General features: G+C 40.4%; 1 protein-coding gene across 1 annotated transcript in view; it reads right to left on the bottom strand.

Annotated features, from left to right (window-relative positions):
• SLC9A7 (solute carrier family 9 member A7) overlaps nt 1-20,594 on the bottom strand; it is a 143,561-nt gene that overhangs the window by 53,428 nt on the left and 69,539 nt on the right. The window contains exons 2-5 of the mRNA XM_012448195.3: nt 16,996-17,195; nt 14,650-14,727; nt 7,137-7,213; nt 4,505-4,617 (exon numbers count right to left, since the gene is read on the bottom strand). Coding sequence (XP_012303618.2) covers nt 4,505-4,617; nt 7,137-7,213; nt 14,650-14,727; nt 16,996-17,195 — 468 coding nt within the window. The remainder of the gene's footprint in view (nt 1-4,504; nt 4,618-7,136; nt 7,214-14,649; nt 14,728-16,995; nt 17,196-20,594) is intronic.

The raw sequence follows: 20,594 nt of genomic DNA, 5'->3' as shown, positions 1-20,594 counted from the left end.
AGACATATGAAGAAGGAAAAACTCAAGGACCTAAATGTGTTCATTCAACTACCTTTTCTTGAATACTTCATCCATGTACTCAAGGGCACTTAGCTCTTGTGAACACTCAGTACAAAGTGGCAAGTACTGTCGTGTACAACACAGACCTAACTCAAAGATCTGAGGGAGCAGATATTGAAGGAGTCTAGGAAGAGTGACTAGGCAGGTAGCACATTTGAACCAAGTCTCAAAGGATGAGCAAAAGACTGACCAGCCCAAGCAATGCAACTACAGGAATGGTCTTGGACAACACAGATCTCAAATCATGAAACCCGTGCCGGGTGTGGTGGCTCACGCCTGTAATACCAACACTTTCAGAGGCCAAGGCAGGCGGATCTTTTGAGCTCAGACGTCTGAGATCAGCCTGGCCAACATGGTGAAACCCCATCTCTACAAAAAATACAAAAATTAACCAGGCATGGTGGTAGTCCCAGCTAATCTGGAGGCTGAGGTGGAAGGATCACTTCAGCCCTGGGAGGTCAAGGCTGCAGTGAGCTGAGGTCATGCCACTGCATTCCAGCCTAGGCGACAGAGACCCTGTCTCAAAAAAATGTAAATGAATGAATGAATGAATGAATGAAATATAAACCTGTGAGTCAGGCTGATTGACTCAAAGAGTACAAAGGTGATGAATTAAAATTGGGGAAATGACATCATGATGGCTCACAGGAAGGAATAGTACTTGTGTTCTCCGGTGGCTGCCTAGGAAGGCACCACAGGGTGGCAATGTGGTTTTTTCTTTAATTGTGGATCCATCTAAAACAAAAGCCCATCAAGATGGCACACGGCAGCCATGACACACGACCACAGAACAGAGAAGGCTTCCTGTCACAGTGCAGCCTACACTATCCCACACATACTGTGTCACCTTCGACCAGAAGACCAATGACTCATGTCTGAAGCCAAGTACAGTAATCAGGGACAAGGATTCTTATTCCTTCATATCAGTCAATACCACTCTGCATCCTAATACTATAAAGTTTTCTGTTTTATTTTTTAAAGACAAGATCTTGCTCTGTCGCCCAGGCTGAAATGCAGTGGTGCGATCACAGCTCACTGCAGCCTCAAACTCCTGGGTTTAAGCAATCGTCTTGCCTCAACACCCCCGCCACGAGCAACTGGGACTATAGGCATGTACCACCATGGCCAGCTAAATTAAAAAAAAAATTTTTTTTTGTGGGGATGAGGTTCTACTATGTTGCCCAGGCTGCCAATATCAGAATTTTTGCTTGATGCACCAGGCACTAGAAGTCAATCTGGTCTTGTGATCCTTAACTCTGCACTTAAGTTTTTATCTCTTTTATGACCCAAGTTTTCAAACAACAGATTTTTTGGAGGCTGGAAAAACACTTCTAATTTACAAAAACATTCTACATTTCAGGAAGATTTCTATTAAAAAAGCAGTTAAAGTTAATGTCCTGATGTTTAATCAGTTTAAACTTTCAATTATCTAGAACTTCCATTTCTATAAAATCCTTACTGTGCCAATCTCCATAGGCCAAGTAAAAATGGAGCAGCATGGTAATGCCTTTCATTATTTTCTATCATAGCATAGACACATTAAAGGGAAGTAAACCATTACAAAGATAATCTGGAAAAGTAAGCCTCTCTATCCAATTAAATGAAGCAACACTGATAGCTCAGGAAACAATATCAATCTTTATGTTACACTAACTTCCCTTTACTTGTCAGTGGTAATAGTAAGACATTAGTAATAAAATTATAGATGAGTATAGTTAGAAACACATTTTCAGACAGATAAACACCTTTCTCAGATTTATGAATATCTATTTCTCCATAGACACACATCTGGAGACAGTCACAGACAGCACAGGATTAAAATAATAAAGCTGATTTTCAGAGTTCTCTTTGGAAACATGCTTGGGTTAAGAGATGATCTGTTATTTATTTTTTAAACATGAGGAAAACTGGGAAATCTCTGCCTGAGTCAGATGTGGACATAGACCAGCATCATTTGGAGATGGTACACTCAGTGCCTTACGCACATTGTTTCATTTCATCTTCAAAATAGCCTTAGGAAATAGGTGCCATCATTTCTCCTTTGTGGATGAGGAAACTGATGTGAGGGGATAATGTGTGCCTAGGCCAACCGATCAGTGACTGGCAGGGCTAGAACTCGACCCAAGGCCCGTGACTCCAAATCCCACCTTTTCACAAACCACAGTGCCTTGACAGCCAAGTCTTCATACTAATTTACTCAGAGTGTTTGTAATAAAATATGAGGGTAAGAGAGGTCAATATTTTTTTGGAACATTGAGATTCTTCAAAACCAGCAACTGTCTAGAGTTATGCTGTTTGATGTGGTAACCACTAGCCACACGTGGCTATTTACATTTAAATTACTTAACATTGGCCGGGCGCAGTGGCTTATACCTATAATCCAAGCACTTTGGTAGGCCAAGGTGGGCAGATCACCTAAGCTCAGGAGTTCGAGATCAGCCTGACCGACACAGTGAAACCCTGTCTCTACTAAAAATACAAAATAAGCCGGGCATGGTGCCGCATGCCTGTAATCCCAGCTACTCAGGAGGCTGAGGCAGGAGGATTGCTTGAACCCAGGAGGTGGAGGTTGCGGTAAGCTGAGATCGCGCCATTGCACTCCAGCCTGGGCAACAAGAGCAAAATCTCTGTCTCAAAAAAAAAAATTTACTTAACATTAAGTAAAAGTTAAAATCAGTCCGCCAATTACACTACCGTACATTTCAACTGCTCAAAAGTTACATGTGACTACTAGTTACCACAATGGACTGGGCAGACTGTAGAACATCTCTATCTTGAAAGAAAGATCTATAAGATATCACGGATGGAGAGGACTCCCCAAGGGACATGGTCAAGTGGGGTATCTTAGCATCTCTAAGGTTATTACAGTTCAGAATATTAGAGGGCATTGGAGACAAAGAGTGGACCTTTCTATCTCCACTGTGAGGACAGGAGCAGCTCATTCTCCAGAACTTCTTTCCCTAAGGTGTACTCTCAATAGCTGACACCAAGGAAGAGAATGGCTGTAACTACTTTAAGCAAACTGATCAAATTATAAGTTCCAACTTGGAAAGGAGAACATTTTTGTTTGTTTTTGAGCTGTGAGGGAGGAGAAGTATGTAATAATTCACTTGTAAGAATTGGTTCAACCAACACTTGAAAAATACAAAGCAAGGGATTGATGAATAGAAAACTATGTCACAGTGCACACTCCTGCTGGAATGCTGAACAAAAGGAGTTTACAAATTAAATTACATTCACTACAGATAATCATATGTGTTTCTACTAAGAAAAGGTATTATTTAAACCAAATGATATGCTGCAGAAAAGAAGGCAAAAGGGCAACACTGGGAAAGAAGACAATCTAAGTGTAAAAATTACAACCAAATAAGTCATTCTAAGATGAAAGGCAAAACAAGCTATACAGATACAATGAATTTTTTTTTTCTTTTGAGATAGAGTCTTGCTCTGTTGCCCAGGCTGGAGTGCAGTGGTGCAATCTTGGCTTACTGCAACCTCTGCCTTCCAGGTTCAAGCAATTCTCCTGCCTCGGCCTCCTGAGTAGTTGGGATTGCAGGTGCCTGCCACCATGCATGGCTAATTTTTATTGTATTTTTAGTAGAGACGGGATTTCACCGTGTCAGCCAGGATGATCTTGATCTCCTGACCTTGTGATCCGTCCACCTTGGCCTCCCAAAGTGCTGAGATTACAGGCATGAGCCACTGCACCTGGCCACAATGCAATGTTATTCAGCCTTAAAGGTTAGGAAATTATGACAAATGCTATAACATGAATGAACTTTCAGGACATTATGCTAAGTGAAATAAGCCAATCACAAAAAGACATATACTGTATGATTTCAGTTGCATGATGTATCTACAGTAGTCAAGTGCATAGAGACAGAAAGTCAAAGGTAGTTGCCAGGGACTGCAGGGAAGGGGAACTAGGGAGTTGTTGTTTAATGGGTATAGCATTTCAGTTTTGCAAGATGAAAAAGTTCCGGGGATTGGTTTCACAACGACGTAGGTATACTTAATGCTACTGAAGTTGTTAAGATAGTAAATTTAATGTCAGGCATTTTTACCACACAAAAAAATTAATAATAGAAAAGGAAATTGCATGCCCTTCTTAGAAAAGCCATCTAACTATAGTCCCACTGCTTGGGAGGCTGAGGCAGGAGGATTGCTTGAGCCCGGGAGGTCAAGGCTTCAGTGAGCTGTGATTGCACCACTGCACTCCAGCCTGGGGAACCCACGGAGAACCTGTCTCAAAAAAGGAAAAAGAAAAAGGAAAGCCATCTAAGTCTGTTAGACTCACCTATTGATTATTTCTTCTGCCACCATGCCATGCAAATCAATACTACATTCTCCCTACTGCAACAAAAGTTAATAATTGCTCTGAACTTTTAAAGATTTAAATAATGGAATACCATAATGATAAAGCCAAATACGCAAAGCCAAATACCTGGGTCAGTGGCAGAGATGATTGCTCCAAAAAAGAGACAATCTGTGTAATAAAATTTATCTGAGAGCTGTCCCATAATCTTCATGAGCTTCACCACACCATACATGAGATTTCTGTAAGAAGGTAAGGTAAACTATGTCAGGAGAAAAAAATAAGTAACTTAGCAAACATGCAAGCAGCATAGTACTAGAATACTATTCTTAGCGATTTATGAAAATAACAGGCAGTTGCCATGGTTGGACACTTACCAGAGACATGGGCAAATAGGACTTTGGTACCAAGTAATAGTTTGCAGTTAATGTCATCTTGCTGAAACATCTGAACATTTCATTTTTAAAAGTTATACTTGCTAACAACTAAAGCAACCATGAAGCACAGTCTTTAGCAACAAAACTAAGGCATTTTAAGCAACTGGGTAATACAGGGAAAAGGAAGAAACAGAACCTGGCATAATGTTTTCGTAGCAATAAGTTGCTACAAAACTCACAAAATTCTAAGACAATGCATTTAACGTCAGAGAAATCAGTAGACTCGATGAAACTGGAGAGAAAACAAATGGGCTGGTCAGAAAGATCCAAAGGATTGAATTACTACTGCCTTCTCTGCCAAGAATTATTTCAAAGAAGGGAAAAAGAGGCAAATATCTTTAAATGTCCTATTAGAACATCTGTATACCCATCAAGATATCTGGCCTCTCACTCTTTGCATGGGTCAGGCAGGCCAGCAATAGCCCTCCTTAAGCTATGTAGACTGTGACGTGATCTAAGAGGGACTATCAAGTTAAATTTTTCAGCTTGGCGGGAGCACATTTCCTACAGGACAGCTTGCAAATTGGGAGGAGGGAGGAGTGAGGACTGTGAAAAGGCCTAGTACATATTACAAGGGTATGTGCGCGTGCATGTGTGTGCACACGTGCACACGCAAGGTGGCAGCAGCAGTGATAGCAACAGCTGCAGGGGTTAGAGGAGTAAAATAACATGGACTTGACTCATTATACTCTACAGCCAACCCTCTAATAATGAGATTCTTGATGTCATTGCCCACCGTTGTGTCTCAAATTCTTAGAAGAGTGGACTAGCTAAGCTAGGAGCAAAAGAACTATTTGCAGAATGGAATTCTTTTCAGAAGAAAGAACTATAACAATGTTTGCCTACTGTGTGCCAGACACCGTTCTAGACACTTAACCATTTCAATTTCATTTCACAGCAATTGTATGTTACAGATTTGATTTGCTCTTTGTTGCTTATTAAAGGCTTCTTTCATGTACCCTTTAAACATTCCTGGAACAAGATCTTCTTCTCCATTTCCTTTCACCACAGTCCATGACCTACACAATAGACTTCTGCAGCAGCCTTTTCCCCATTTTGCTTCCTATCACCACTAATGCCAGTTATATAACCTGTCATTCTTCAATAATGTGCCATCTCTTAAAGGATAAGTCCAAGCCCCTCCTTTTTTGATGGCATAAAAGGCCCCTGCTATTATCTCCAGGTTTCTAGCTAATTCTTAAAAAATTAATTAAAGTCCTAACTTTATTCAGATTTTCTTAGTTTTTAACCTAATGTCCTTTTTCTGTTCCAGGATCTTATCCAGGATACCACAGTGACATTTAGTCATCAAATCCCTTTAGTCTCCTGATGGCTGTGACAGTTTCTTAGACTGCTCATTTTTGATGACCTTGGCAGATTTAGGAGTACTGGTCAGATATTTTGTAGAATGTCCTTCGACTAAAATTTGTCTGATTTTTTTTCTCATGGTTAGACTGGGGTAATGTGGTTTTGAGTGGAAGACCAGAGAGGTAAAGTACCCTTCTCATCACAAATATCAAGGTGCATACTATCAACGTGACTTATCACTGCTGATGTTGACCTTGATCACCTGGTTGAGGTAGTATTTGTCAGGTTTCTCCACTGTAAAGCTACTCTTTTTTCCTCCTTTCCGTACTGTACTCTTCATAAAGAAGTCACTATGCACAGCCCACACTCAAAGAGGGAGTCGGAGGGGACTGAGCTCCACCTCCTCGAGGGGGATGTATCTACATGAAGTATTTGGAATTCTTCTGCACAGGAGATTTGTCTTTTCTCCCGCATTTATTTATTCATCCAAACACTTATTTATATCCATATGGACTCAGGGATACTTACTTTATGCTCTTGGGGATAATCTAATACAACGTTGTTTGTTTTGTTGTTCTTCAGCCATTGAGGGGGCTTTGACCATTACAGGGGCTTTCAGGTTGGTTCTTGTGTCCCTTTGACATCCCCCTTCATTCTTTTGTCTGTCTGTTTTCTGAGCACTTCCTTACTTTCTGGCATTACAAGATACTTCATTTTTATCTTGTATATTTACTGCCCCAGCCCTAGAATTAACCATTTCTGCAAGGGACTCTGGTTCTTTTTATCAAATAATGATAATAGAAACCAAGATCTGGGTACTGAGAATAATTTTATTTCATTTTAATTTGTCTTAATTTAAATAGTCACATGGCTAATAGCTACGATACTGAACAATGTAACTCTCGATCCTGACAGCCATCATCAATAATATCAAAATACTGGACTCTGTGGACCCAGATGGATCTCATCTCTATGGAACATGTGTTAATTTGGATATATGAGAAACGTTCACTTACCCAATAATGAAGCACGAAACAGCAGTCCCCAAGAAGGCATAGGCCAGAATAGACCCAAGATTTCTGAAAAAATGTCTCTGAATAAAACAAACAAAACCCAGGAATCACATTGTGATTTTTGACAATGAACTTAAGAAACACAATAAAAGTCTTTAAAAAGTGGAACTCTACTTACTGCTTCCATTACATTAAGTAACAACTTAAGTTACTCCTATATGTTGCTATTTAACCTTAGACATCATGGTTTTGTTTTTTTTTTAAGATGGGGTTTCACCTTGTTAGTCAGGCTGGTTTTGAACTCCTGACATCAGGTGATCCACTCACCTCGGCCTCCCGCCTCGGCCTCCCAAAGTGCTGGGATTACAGGCGTGAACCACCGTGCCCGGCCCGACATCATGGTTTTAAGTTATCTTCTGTACAGCTAGGTACTGAGCAAGTAATCAAGGACTTAGTAAATTTTCAGACCAAACTGCTCTGGATGATTACATTAAATTACATTAAGTGTGTGTATATGTTTGTGCATGTCTCTGTGTGAGTAGATCAATCATTTTTATAGATTTAACCCACACCATTTTACTCAGTGATCCAGTATGTCACTTCCAGTTCTGGTGGTACCTCAGAAGATCATTACAGATAGAAGTTTGAAACAAATACGGTGTGAAGGTGCTATGTCATGAGTTTTCTGTTTAATTTAATATCAGAAAACTGTTCAGAGTCCTAAATATCTGCTCATGGAACCTGAAGTGTCTGCCTATATAATTATCTAGATTAATCTCTGAAGCCTGGGAAACAAGGAAAAGAGAGATGGATGTGGAGAAATTAGAAATAGTAGTTCCATTTAAGATGGCCAAGTTTATACAGGAAGAAACACACATCAATATCACATCTAGATATTATTCAGAATGAGGTGGCAAAACTGCAATCCTTTCAATGCTTCTGCACATTGGTTACCTTAAAAATATAAACACAAGCAGTGGCTCACGCCTGTAATCCCAGCACTTCGGGAGGCGAGGCAGGTGAATCACGCCATCAGGAGATCAAGACCAGCCTGATTAACATGGTGAAACCCTGTCTCTACTAAAATACAAGAAATTAGCCAGGCATAGTGGTGCGCGCCTGTAGTTCTAGCTACTTGGGAGGCTGAGGCCGGGGAATCGCTTGAACCTGGGAAGCAGAGGTTGCAGTGAGCCGAGATCATGCCACTGCACTCCAGCCTGGTGACAGAGCAAGACTCCGTCTCAAAAAAAAAAAAAAATACACACACACACACACAGACACACACACACACAGACACACAAGGATTTACTTGTTTTACCATGTTGTGTTTGAAGGATTTACTTCTTACAAGTCATTAGGCTTGTGGGATATTGCAACAGAGGAAATTCTGCCTGTTCTGGGATCCTAAGCCACAGTTCTGCCTCCTCAAGGCATAAGCCATTCTCATTTGACAACAGACAAACAAAATCCCCCAACACCAAGATCAAACAAGGGCCAGGAACACTATAACTAAAAATTTTTTAAAAGACAGGAGAGCCCCAGCATGTCAGCTGAGCAACATCAGAAAAAGACAGGGGACAGGAAGAAGAACCCAGCCTAGATCAGGCAGCCACCAGGTAGCATGGCCAGACAAAGGGCTGCAGGCGTCCTCTGGTCTGTATTCTAAACACAGGGCCTTCCCAGTGCTTGCCCCTAATGGAGTCAGTGAAGAAAGTGTCAAGAAATGCCTCCAACCGCTAAGCCACCTGCTCAGGAGAGAATCCTTCAAGGGCTTGCCATGCTGACAGGCACTGAATGAGGGTGCTGCCTGTACATATGATGGACACATTATGTTTGCCTCTTAAATCACCGCCTTTTTGTTTTTAATCTAATGCATTTATATACCAATGTTTTAAAAAAATTATATTTCAAAAAAATCAACAGCTGTGAGTGTGCTTCCCTTCAAAAGCTCCACAAAGGGCTTCAATCAGGGAGGGTTAGGAGTGCATCAAGAACAAGGCACAAGATGAATGACAGTTGTGAGGTATCCAAGAACAAATTTTAATCCCAGATGTGCTTTCCCTTGCCACTCAGCTTTCCTTTGGGTAGATATTCCCATGGTAACTCTGAATATAAATTAGATAAATTCATATTCATGACATTAGCCAAAGCAAAAAATTAGGAATGTAAATCTGCAGCCAAAAATACTTTCATAATATATTCTAAAATCACACACACACACACACGCACACACACACACACACACAATTACCCATCTCCCCGTTCATATCTGATATGAGCTGAAACTTAACTGTATTTTGAAAAGATATACTACCTATTTGTGTATTATGTCTAGTACTTAAACGCATACTCCATAGTTCACAAAGTGTTTTCACACATATTAGCCCATCCGATTCTCACAATGATCTATGTGGAAGGTGTTATTTGGACCATCTTATACAAGAGAACCCAAGGCTCAAAGGCATGATGTAAGCTGCTTGAAGTCACATGTCTGCCAAACCAAGCCCCTGCCTGGAAAGCTGGGCTCCCACCCCCAAAGCATCGTGCTCTCATTGTGCAAGCTGCCCTGCCACCCAGCTCTTTGATTTCTACTTCTCTGGGAAAGAAAGGACAGGAGGTGCCCGGTGAAACCCTAGATCTTTCATCCTACCCTTATTTGGTTACAATACAGCCATGATTGGTTCAGAATCGCCCTTACTTTTGCTCCTTAGTTATAGAATTACAAGAAGAGACAAAAGATGATGGCATGCTCTGGTAAAGTCTTCAAGAATATAAGTGTAAGATAGGCCAGGATGAGAAGGTTTGCTTTTGGTGAAAATCTACCTGATATCCCAATTTCTAGCTGTACCATTCTAAGCCTTACACTGCTACTCCTTGGGAAATCCTATCCCCTTCCATTCCCCACTGGCAAGCTTTAACATGTTATTGCATATTTGTGTGTGAGTGAGTGTGTGTGTTTGGTGGGGAAGTCCACCAATAATAGCGTCTATGGGTGAATTATTTCCCTGCCAAGGCCCTTTAAGCAAACCATGAGTGGTAGCACAAAATCAAAGCTAATTCCAATGAGAACTTTTTTCAAGTCAGAAGGCCCATGTCTGCACAATAGCTACATGATCTGCATAGGTCAAAGGGTCTGAATGTTATCTGTGTATACACCATCCGTTAAATGGTGAAATATTTATTACACATTTCACTGACAACAGGTTTCATCAGAGATGGCAACCATATTAAGGACCAACTATTTAAGTGCCTTTATAGGCACAATTTAAAAAGGAAAGAGACTAAACTAATAGTTGATAACCTGAAAGACTAGCTGTGATATTATGATGTGTATGTATTGGTTTTCATCTACAGTTCCTGGCTTATAAACTCCCATAGCTCTTGTTACAGTCTTTTGTTGTAATGTTGGGCACTTTAGGCCTCAGAAGCAGGTAGCAAAAAAAATAGAATCTCTCTGACCTTCTCTTGCCCTCCTTTCATCTGCTCCTTTTTTGTCCCAAGGCAGGCCATAGAAACTAAAAATATACTCTAATTTTCTCCTGACTTTTTGATGTAGGTCATAAGACCCTCATTTCAGAAGGGATCCCACCCTATATTGGAGAGGAAAGAATGCCACACAGAGAGGCCAAGAAGAATCTGGACAGGCCTTGCTGGGTTTCCCCACTCAGTCTATCAGCATTAGATCACACTCTTTTGTCCAATCACATTTCTACACGGTTGTCAATCATGCCTATGCAATGAAACCTCCATATAAGGTTCAAGAGGATGGGGTTCGGAGAGCTTCCAAACAGCTGAATACGTGGAGGTTCCTGGACGGTGGTGCCCGGAGAGGGCATGGAAGCTTCGTGCCCCTTTTTCCACACCTTGCCTTATGCATCTCTTCATCCGTATCCTTTGTAATACCTTTTATAACAAACTGGTAAGTATGAGTTAGTGTTTCCCTGAGTTCTGTGAGCCACTTTAGCAATGTAATGAAACTCAAAGAGGGGGTTGTGGGAACCTCAACTTGAAGCCAGGCAGTCAGAAGTCCCAGAGTTGTGACAGGTGTCTGATGTGGGGCAGCGGGGGAGTCTTGTGGGACTGAGCTTTCAATCCATGGGATCTGGTAGTATCTCCAGGTAGATAGTGTCAGAACTGAACTGGAGGACACCCAGCTGGTTTCTGTTGCAGAACTGATTGCTTGTTTCCTGGTGGGTAGAAATCCCTCCCACATTTAATCACAGAAGTCTTCTGTCTTGGTTACTGTATTGTGAGAGCAGACAAAAACCAATTTGTGGGTTTTTTTTTCCACTCAGGCTAGCATTTCAAAAACAAATTGATTAGGAACTGGCAAAGCCTGTGAGTGGTTTTTCTTTTGAGAAAATGGTGCTGATAAAAGGAAGGTTCTGCAAAAATTGAAATGTTTTTGAACCATCAGAGTGGCTTTCACAACCCATGATTTGGTTTCATTTTAAAACAACTATGACTGATTATACATTAAGATTCGTTATGTAAAATATCAAATTACTCATCACCCATTTGATCTGAAGAAGAGTTTCCAAATTCTCCTTAGGTAAAAAATGACGTTATTTATACCCATAATAACCATTTCCTATCTGTTACATGTCAGTAGATGACATACAAATTCGGATGACTCTGGCAACCCCACAGAGTAGTTAGGAAAAGGATATGGTCTTTTTGTACAGAAAACCTAAATCCAGAGGCAATAAGGCACAAAGGAACAACTCTGAGCCCTGGCGTCAGACAGAGAGGGTATCACCTTGATTCAGTCCCAAACTACATAACCTCATATCTGTCATTAATCATTCTGAGCTCAGATTCATCATCAGTAAAACACAGGACACTCTACATGTGAGTACACAAATGCGCTGGACTGGTGTGCAGAAACACACAGCCTCCTGCTCCTCAAGCACCTATTATGGAGAGGGGACTTATGTTCCATTCCTCTCCCCCTTCCCCTCCTGCCCTGAAGGTGATGCAGTAAGGAGAGGTCACTTGATCTCTGAAAGGGGAAGTGAGTTTGACCCTGATTTGTAGTCTTAACCCTGTTGTGCAAGGTGGGGAATTGTTCTTGCTCCTTTAGCCTCCATGCTGTGGGCAAAAGAGGCAGCTTTTGGTAGGCCCAACAATTTCCAGGATCTCTCCATTTCAGCCTCCTTACCTGTATCTGTGACCAAACTAGTGACTAAAGGGTACCTGTCCTCAATTCATAAGGTAGATTGTAAGCAGCCCCATTACAAAAGGCTAAGTGACATACTCCAACATGCATCTACCAGGGACTTTGGATCTTAAATAAATAATTTAATCACAAGTTAACTCCTTGTGTCTGTTTATCAATGACTTGGAAACCTGGAGGAGAAGCAGTATAAACTAATCTTCAATTACCATTACCTTCTTACAGAGTTTCTGTGAAAATTAGAAAGAATGGATGTAAAAAAGAAATAAAGAATATCCATTCCTAATACATAGCAAATGCTCTGTAAACTGTAACTATATTTATGTTGGTTGGAAATTGTTTAAAAACCATCTGAAAAGTGCAGAGTGGCTTTGACAGAAGAACCAGCTTGATGGACAGGCATCCTCTCATAAAATGAATTGGCAAGTGTTCTGTCTTCTATTTTCTGGAAGAATTTGTGTAAGACTGGTATTATTCCTTTTGTAAATGCTGATGTAATTTACCAGTAAAGCCATATGGGTATGTAGAAAGGTTTTTCATTATGAACTCAATTTCTTTAATTAATACAGCTTTCCATCTCTTCTCAAGCCAGTTTTGATAATTTATGTCTTTCAAGGAATTTGTCCATTTCACCCAGGTTGCCAGATTTATATATTTTTCTTTTTTTGAGTATTTTTCATGGCAAGATCTCATCATGATGCTGTCAAACTTATTGGCACAAAAATTGTTCATAGTATTCCCTTATTATCCTTTTGATATCTGAAGGGTCTAAAGTTCCTTCTTTTATTCCTGATATAGGTAATTTGTTTCTTTCCTCCTTTTTTCTCAACTGATTTACCTAGAGTTCATCAATTTGGGAGGCATTCTCTAGTTCCTAAGGATGTTGTTGAGTTTTATTGTCAGGCAAAATCTCTCTTCTCTAGACTCAGTGAAAGGGTTTCCTTCACTCCTTATTCAGAAAGAGCGCTGAAACAAGTTCCACAGCTGTTACCTGCCTTTGGGGAGGCTTAATTTTAACATAATCTAACCACAATGGGAGAGGAAGGGAGCCACTCACAAATATTTGTAAAGATATTTGGCATTTGTTTTTATTTATTTATTTATTTTTTAGAGACTGAGTCTTGCTGTGGCCCAGACTGGAGTACAGTGACACGATCATGGCTCACTGCAGTCTCGAACTCCTAGAGGCTTAAGCCCTCTATCTCAGCCTCCTCCAAGAGTAAGTATGACCACAGGCATGTACCACCATACCCAGCTATTTTTTTTTACTTTTTGTAGAGACAGGGTCTTGCTATGTTGCCCAGGCTAGGATTTGGTATTTTAAATAACTAGAGGCTCTGGCCCAACCTTGCTGTGTAGCACAATGACCCCCAGTAATATGGATACTTAGGTCCTTTAAAACTTTTTATTTTGGAATAATTATAGATTCAAATAAGTTGCAAAGATTAACTACAAAGAGGTTGTATGTACCCTTCACCCAGTTTCCCCCAATGGTTACATCTTACATAACTATGGTACGACATAAAAATCAAGAAACTGGCATTAATACAATGTGTGTGCATAATTCCCTGTCATCTAATCAAATGTGTAGATTTGCATAACTAGCACTACGGTCAAAATACACCACTGTTCCATTATCCTGAAGATGTCCCTCATGCTACCCCTTTATAAGCACCCCTACCCCAATGCCCCAACCATCCCTGTTTGCTGGCAACCACTAATTTGTTTTCCATCCCTATAATTTTGTCATTTCTACAATGCTATATACATGAAATCATAGAGTATATAACCTGTTGAGATGGGATTTTTTTTTACTTGGCATAATGCCTTTGACATCCATAAAGGTTTTTGGGTATATCAATAGGTTGTTCTGTTTTACTGTTGAGTAGTATTCTACGATATGGATATATCATAGTTTGTTTAACCATTCACCTATTATAGAACATTTTGGTTATTTCCAGTGTTTGTCTATTACAAGTTCGTATGAATAATCATATCTAGGTTTTTATGTGAACATAAGTTTTCATTTCTCTGGGATAAATCCTTAGGAGTGAAATTGTGGGTCATAAGGCAATTTCAACTTTAGTTTTATTAGAAACTGCCAACTTGTTTTCCAGAGTGGCTGTACCATTTTACATTCCCACTGGCAATGTATGGGAGTTCCAGATTTTAAAACAGACATGAATCATTGATGAGAAGTCAACTATAGTCTCTGAGTGGGTGCAGAACAAAGTAATAAGCAAGCTGGGAGAAGAAAAATAACTAGAAAATTATGCAGGTAAATTAACAGAGAGACTCACATGATTTCAGAAATACTGGCAAAAAAAAAAAAAACCCTACCTTCTTTAAGCTGTATCCAGCATGGAAAATAATTGGAGGCAGAAGAATGTTGAAAAATACCTCTGGATCGAATGTTACCTGAAAGTTTAAAAAGAAAAAAAAGCCAATTTTTAATTTAACTCCAATTCTTGCTATAATATCTGCTTAATATTTGAAGCCATCGACTAAAGTTTGAATATTTAGAGCAAACAACATAAATGTGAAAAATCATGGACTCATCCCAGAGGAGAAGCTATGACTCCCCGTGGACTGGCATGCTCTTCTCCCCATAACACTTTTGGTCTTATGATCTTGCTTGTGCTGTTTTAAGACATAATAAGACACAACAGTTTCATGCAATTTTGAGAACTCACAGAAAGCTTCTGGCCGGTGTTTTTCAATAAGAAATAAAAACATCTCAATTTTCATCACACCTTTATAAAAGCTCAACTGTAATAAAAGATGCCATCATGATTCTTTATTAACTTCCTGGAACCTCTCACAGAATCCTTTTTAGACAAAAACTGCTAAATTTAAGTCTCTTTTGAGTGACCAGCCTTCTGTTATACTTGATGCAGCCTAAATCCAAGTCACCAGCAATGTTAGTGGCTTCCTGAACATCAGCATAAATTGGGTAACTTTAAAGGAACTGAAATTTCTTGTAGGTTTGATACAGGGAAATTACTCTGAAACTTTTAGATAGCAAAGTTTTATCACATCCAGAAAAATATTAAGCATGCTATAAACATCCTAATATTTTAGAGAATTTGTTCCTGCTGGTACATTATTTGGCTTTTGTTTTAAATCTTCATTCTAGATATTAAATGTTGACTTTCTTGTTTAGAAACTGGAAGTGACAAACAGCTTAATTAAAGTAGAATGATTCTTTGTTCAAATGATGTTTTCTTCTTTCTTCTTGTGAAAGGTAAGTGTTCTGCAATGCAGGGGATGTCAGAATGAGAAGGAGCCTGGGATAGTACCTACCCAATATGAGGACACTGGGCCCAAAGGCAGTGAAACTTGCTGGATGCCACCAAACCCAATAATGTACAAACTAAACTAGCACAAGAGTTGTCTGACACTCAGTCCAATGCTCTTCTCATCAACCAAGCTACCTCAACATGTCTCTTTTCCCTCAACTAGCAACAGTCATCCTGGTCTTGTTTGTTCTCCCACCTCTGCTTTGTGCAGCAAAATTTTAAACAGAGGGGATTTAAATAAACAGGTTTCTAAACATAAGAGAGCAAAAGTCAGCTATATCTTCTATTGTGACCTGAAAGATGGAAATGTGTTGGTGTCATTTCCCTTTTCCCCCGATCTTATCCAATATGAAGGGCTCAAGCTGCCATTTTCAAACAGCCATTAAGTCTGGTATTTACACTGGATAGCTTTCTCAGCTGCACTGAATTTCAGAATGTTTATGAAAACTCCATCCTTTATTATGGAGAGCTGAAAGCAAAGTGTACTGCCGTTAGGGACACAGAAAAGGCAGTCATGTTTAATGCTCTAAGTGGAGAGTAATTTTCCTTAAGGATTAGGGTAGATTCCAAGAACAACAGTAATTTAATTTTTGGAGTCCACGCTACACTCTGCCTTTCACTCTCAGCCTTCACACACCTTAGCCTTGTGCTGTATTAAAAAGGGCTCCCCACAACCTGGATCTCCCAAGACCGCTATACAGAAGGCTTCCTTCTGATAAACCTGGTCTATAAGGTAATGGAGCACACATCAATTAATACAGATCTCTTGCTTATCCTGGAAATTACCCATGCAAGGAGATGCATAATGCTTTTTCATGTGGACTATTTTGCTACGCAACATTAAATGAAAATGCTTGGACTCAAATTCTAAGACAATATCTTCTTCCCCTGAAGATTCATTAAGCCTTAGGCTTCAATCACCAATAAGAGTAAGCACTCAAATATTTGTAGGATATAGCAAAAGAACCATGAATTAAGAATTACCCTTCTGAATACTGAATAAATAAGCTAAAAGTGAAATCAATCTTATTTTAAGAAAGTAGCAATATCATCCCTAAACCACAGGAAGGTTAAGAGACATAGCAAAGAGGAGATGGTGGCTGGATAAATGAGCTGAGTGGGGACATACAAACCCATTGCATAATCAGTGGCCCATATCAGCTACAGATGCTAACAAACCCACAAAGGTCACCAGCTGAAAGGCTCAAGTTAAAATCTGGTTCTTCCTTCTCCTCATCATGAACCAAAAAGTTTCCTAACAAAATAGAGAGCCAGGAATGTTACTGATAATCCAGGAGTTTGGAAGGATTTCTCTCCACAAGGTCAAGATAAGTCAGGGAATCAACAACCATGTTGGGACAATGTTGGCTGAGTGTCCCCAGCTCACCTTCCGTAGCATGTCATTTTGCTCTACACTGTTGATCTTGCCAGGGCTGATTTCTCCTTTCAGAGTGTATTCGAAGAACTTTCCGCTGACATTCACTAATAAGGTGCTGAAGGCCCTGTCTTCCTGAGTGCAGCTGAGTGATTTGTCACGGCCACTGGTAGCAGGGGTACCATACCTCAGGATCACCCCAACAATGAGCCCTGAAAGAGAAAAAACTCATCAGGCTTGAGGAAGAATAGGGAGAGTGTGGAAATAATGGCATAGCTCATTTTCAACAACTAAGAAACGCAGCAGTAATCTTAGAAATTGGGCATGGGTATGTATTTTAGGAGAAACTGCATGGGCTTTCAGGATTGAAAGGGTTAAGCATCCATCTATTCTGGTCTGATTTAAGTTGCTCAGCCACCAGGAAGACAAGGTGGGACAGTACCTTTGGTGGTATTATGGCACTGAGAGCACTTTTTTTTTTTAGTGGTGTCTTGCTCTCTGACCCAAGTTGGAGTGCAGCGGTATGATCTGGGCTCACTGCAACCTCCGCCTCCCAGGTTCAAGTGATTCTCCTGCCTCAGCCTCCTAAGTAGCCAGGACTGCAGGCGCCCACCACTACACTCGGCTATTTTTTTTTTTTTTTTTTTTTTTGCATTTTCAGTAGAGACGAGGTTTCATTACATTGACCAGTCTGGTCTCGAACTCCTGACCTCAAGTGATCTGCCGGCTTCAGCCTCCCAAAAGTACTGGGATTACAGGTATGAGCCACCACACCTGGCCAGCCCTGTGACTGCTTTTAACACCTGAGCATGTCTCATTTCTCAGGCTTCTGGTGGAGGAAGATGTGATGACAAGCAGCAAAGATTTTTCTGGCCAGGACAGCACAAAACAGAACTGCTGAGCTCTTTCATTTCCCCCAGCAGCATCCCCAAGCCAGTCCTGCTGCCATGTGCCAGCAAGGACCAGGCCATTGGAATTTCTAGTTGCTATAAATGTAACTTGCTTTGCCACACATCAGAGGAACGGGGGGAAATAGAAATTCTTTTGCTTATTTGAAGCACTGGGTATCATGGAGAAGGTAATTACATCCCTTGGGAAGTGAAACACTGCAGTGTACATTTGAGCAGTCAGGATGCAGGGGCTGGGGAGAGCTGGCTTCTTGGGGCTGTAGCTATGAGATGGCTAAGATCATCAGCTACAAGTCTGTAAGTCTTATATCCTTCTTAGTAGGGCTCTCCCATCAGGGAAAAATAAAAACAGCAAGATCATGTATAAGCATTCAATTCTGTGAATGAGGAAGGAGTGTGGCTTCCCTGGACCTAAATATGAGTCAGATATGCCCAAGTAAAAGTGAGTGAAAGACAAAAAAACCAAATAAACAAACAAAAAAAAAACACCAGCCATAAATGATTATCAGACACTTTCTATAATTCTCTTAAGAGGAAAATTTCAGACTTCTCTCTAAATTCAGTTCTTTGCTGGCAATATTAAAAGACAGAATGGTATATTTGCTTCCCCACCTCATTTTGCCATTAATGGAGAAAGTTGAACAAGAAAAAGAATGTTTACTGTCTTCCATGTGTAATTTTGTATAATGTCTCTTATCTCCGAGATATGTAAGAACTCAGAAGACATTGTTGAATAGAAAATAAAATATAAAATCTAGAAAAATATAGTTCTTTAAGCTAAGATCTGTGTGTCGCAGTATTATTATAAACCCATGTTAACAGATACTTGCAGTTTGTTGTTGACTTGTAATAAAACAACTTGATTTTTTTACAACTTAAAAATGAGTTTCTTAATAATCTCAATTTGACCAGTTATGAAACAATTTGAAAACCTTTAAAGGCACTGGCCTACCTCTTCTCCTTCACCTGGGTTTTGGGACTCTCCATCACTTGTCCCTGCACAGGAGGGTTAGAACACTCTGGTCAACACTCACAGGGTCTCTGCCAAGGGAGGAGGCATCGTCCATGTGCTGTCAGGCTGGACATCGAGGGGCACTCTCCAATCCTTCTTTTCCCCACTCTCATTGTTCTGGTAATTGTGCTGGTGACCATGTGGAAGACCCCCATTATGCAGATAACATCTATAATGGTTTCAGTCTGCTGCATCTGTACTGCCTGGCACTGGAACTCCAGCAGGGCCTGCAATCTTTGCTGCCTGTGTACCCTTTTCTCCTTCAACATTGAACTCCACAGCTTCTCCATCCCCTGTACTGCCAGGGTGCTTCCTGGGGTCGCACAGTGTCATTCCTGTGGATGAAACCATGTATGTTGCTTTCACGGAACCATCTTACTCTTCCCAAACCTCCACTGGGATAACCTTCTTGTCCTGTTTGTGGGCTGCTACTCCTTCTGCCTCTGCCCATGGTGTCATGCCAAGTGTCTCAGCCTCACTGCTCATCTTTGCAGTCACAGTGATAGTGACTGCGGCCAGCTGTGGTAGCAGTGGCTCCTTTGCAGGTGTGATGGTAATAAGACTACTGGTAGCAATGAAGCTATTCAGGGCTCTGGGGGGCTCTCTCTCCACTCTAGATGGAACTCTGTGATGCTTTTTAGTCTTATTTCACCCCCTGGTTAGACAGTTATTTTCTGATGAAGTTTTACACGACAAAGATGACTCTATAGCCCTTCAACATTCATAATACAGGATGATCTGTAGCATCTGGAGAAGGCTACCTGGAACATGATTTAACTTAAATGTTATCAGGAAGCCAAAATAAGTCATTTACAGAGACTATCTTTCTCCTAAAAGTCAAAACCTGCTTCATGTAACTCACTGTCTCTTGACCTTTCTAACCTCATTATTAGCAGAGCTAATGGAAAGACTAAAGCATACTATCAAGGGTCCTCATGATGAATATTACTCTAACAAAAGAGGGAGGTTTATATTTGTAGGCAAATTCCTCAATTACCGGAAAGACTCTTCAACTCTCTTCCAGTAATCATCACCATCATATTTACAATAATCACTGGATGATGAATTTTGTTTTTTAAAGTTGGAAAACCTTTCCTTCTCTGCCTTGGGCCCAATGCACCCATATTAAAGATGGAAGGGAGATGGGGAAGGTAGTGGTGCTGCCCCCTTGTGGTTAAAATATGGTAACACAAAACACCATAGCAGAGATGTAAAGTTAACACCGGATAGTTTTTACCAAAAATATATCAAGCCACAGGGTACACCACTAACTCAAAGTAGAGTTTGGGTACCTCCCCAGATATTTTAGATTCATACTTATTACCACCATATTCCATGGCATGATATTAAGTTCACATTTGGTGTTTCCAGTTGAAGAAAGAACAGGATATTAGAACTACAGGAGGGTAATTAGGTGAGAAAATGATAGACACTTGCAGAAAACATGAACAGCATATTTTAATCTACTGGCTCTCAGAGACATCCTGAGAGGGAACTGTGAAGTGGTCATAGCTACAAGGAATTAAAACATGATATATATATTTTTAAAGTCCAGTATTCCTAAAATATGATGGAGAGCAACAGAGGCACTAATGATTTGACCACATCAATAGCCTAGTGTTCTAGATCACAAAGAGAAATAACCTACTGTGTGTTCGGGCCAGGAAAAATGGCACATAAAATGTCAACTG

This window comes from Aotus nancymaae, unplaced genomic scaffold (assembly GCF_030222135.1).
Source record: "Aotus nancymaae isolate 86718 unplaced genomic scaffold, 86718_ANA_hifiasm-v0.15.2.pri h1tg000058l, whole genome shotgun sequence".
Lineage (NCBI taxonomy): Eukaryota > Metazoa > Chordata > Mammalia > Primates > Aotidae > Aotus > Aotus nancymaae.
This window is presented reverse-complemented; position numbering and strand designations above follow the sequence as displayed.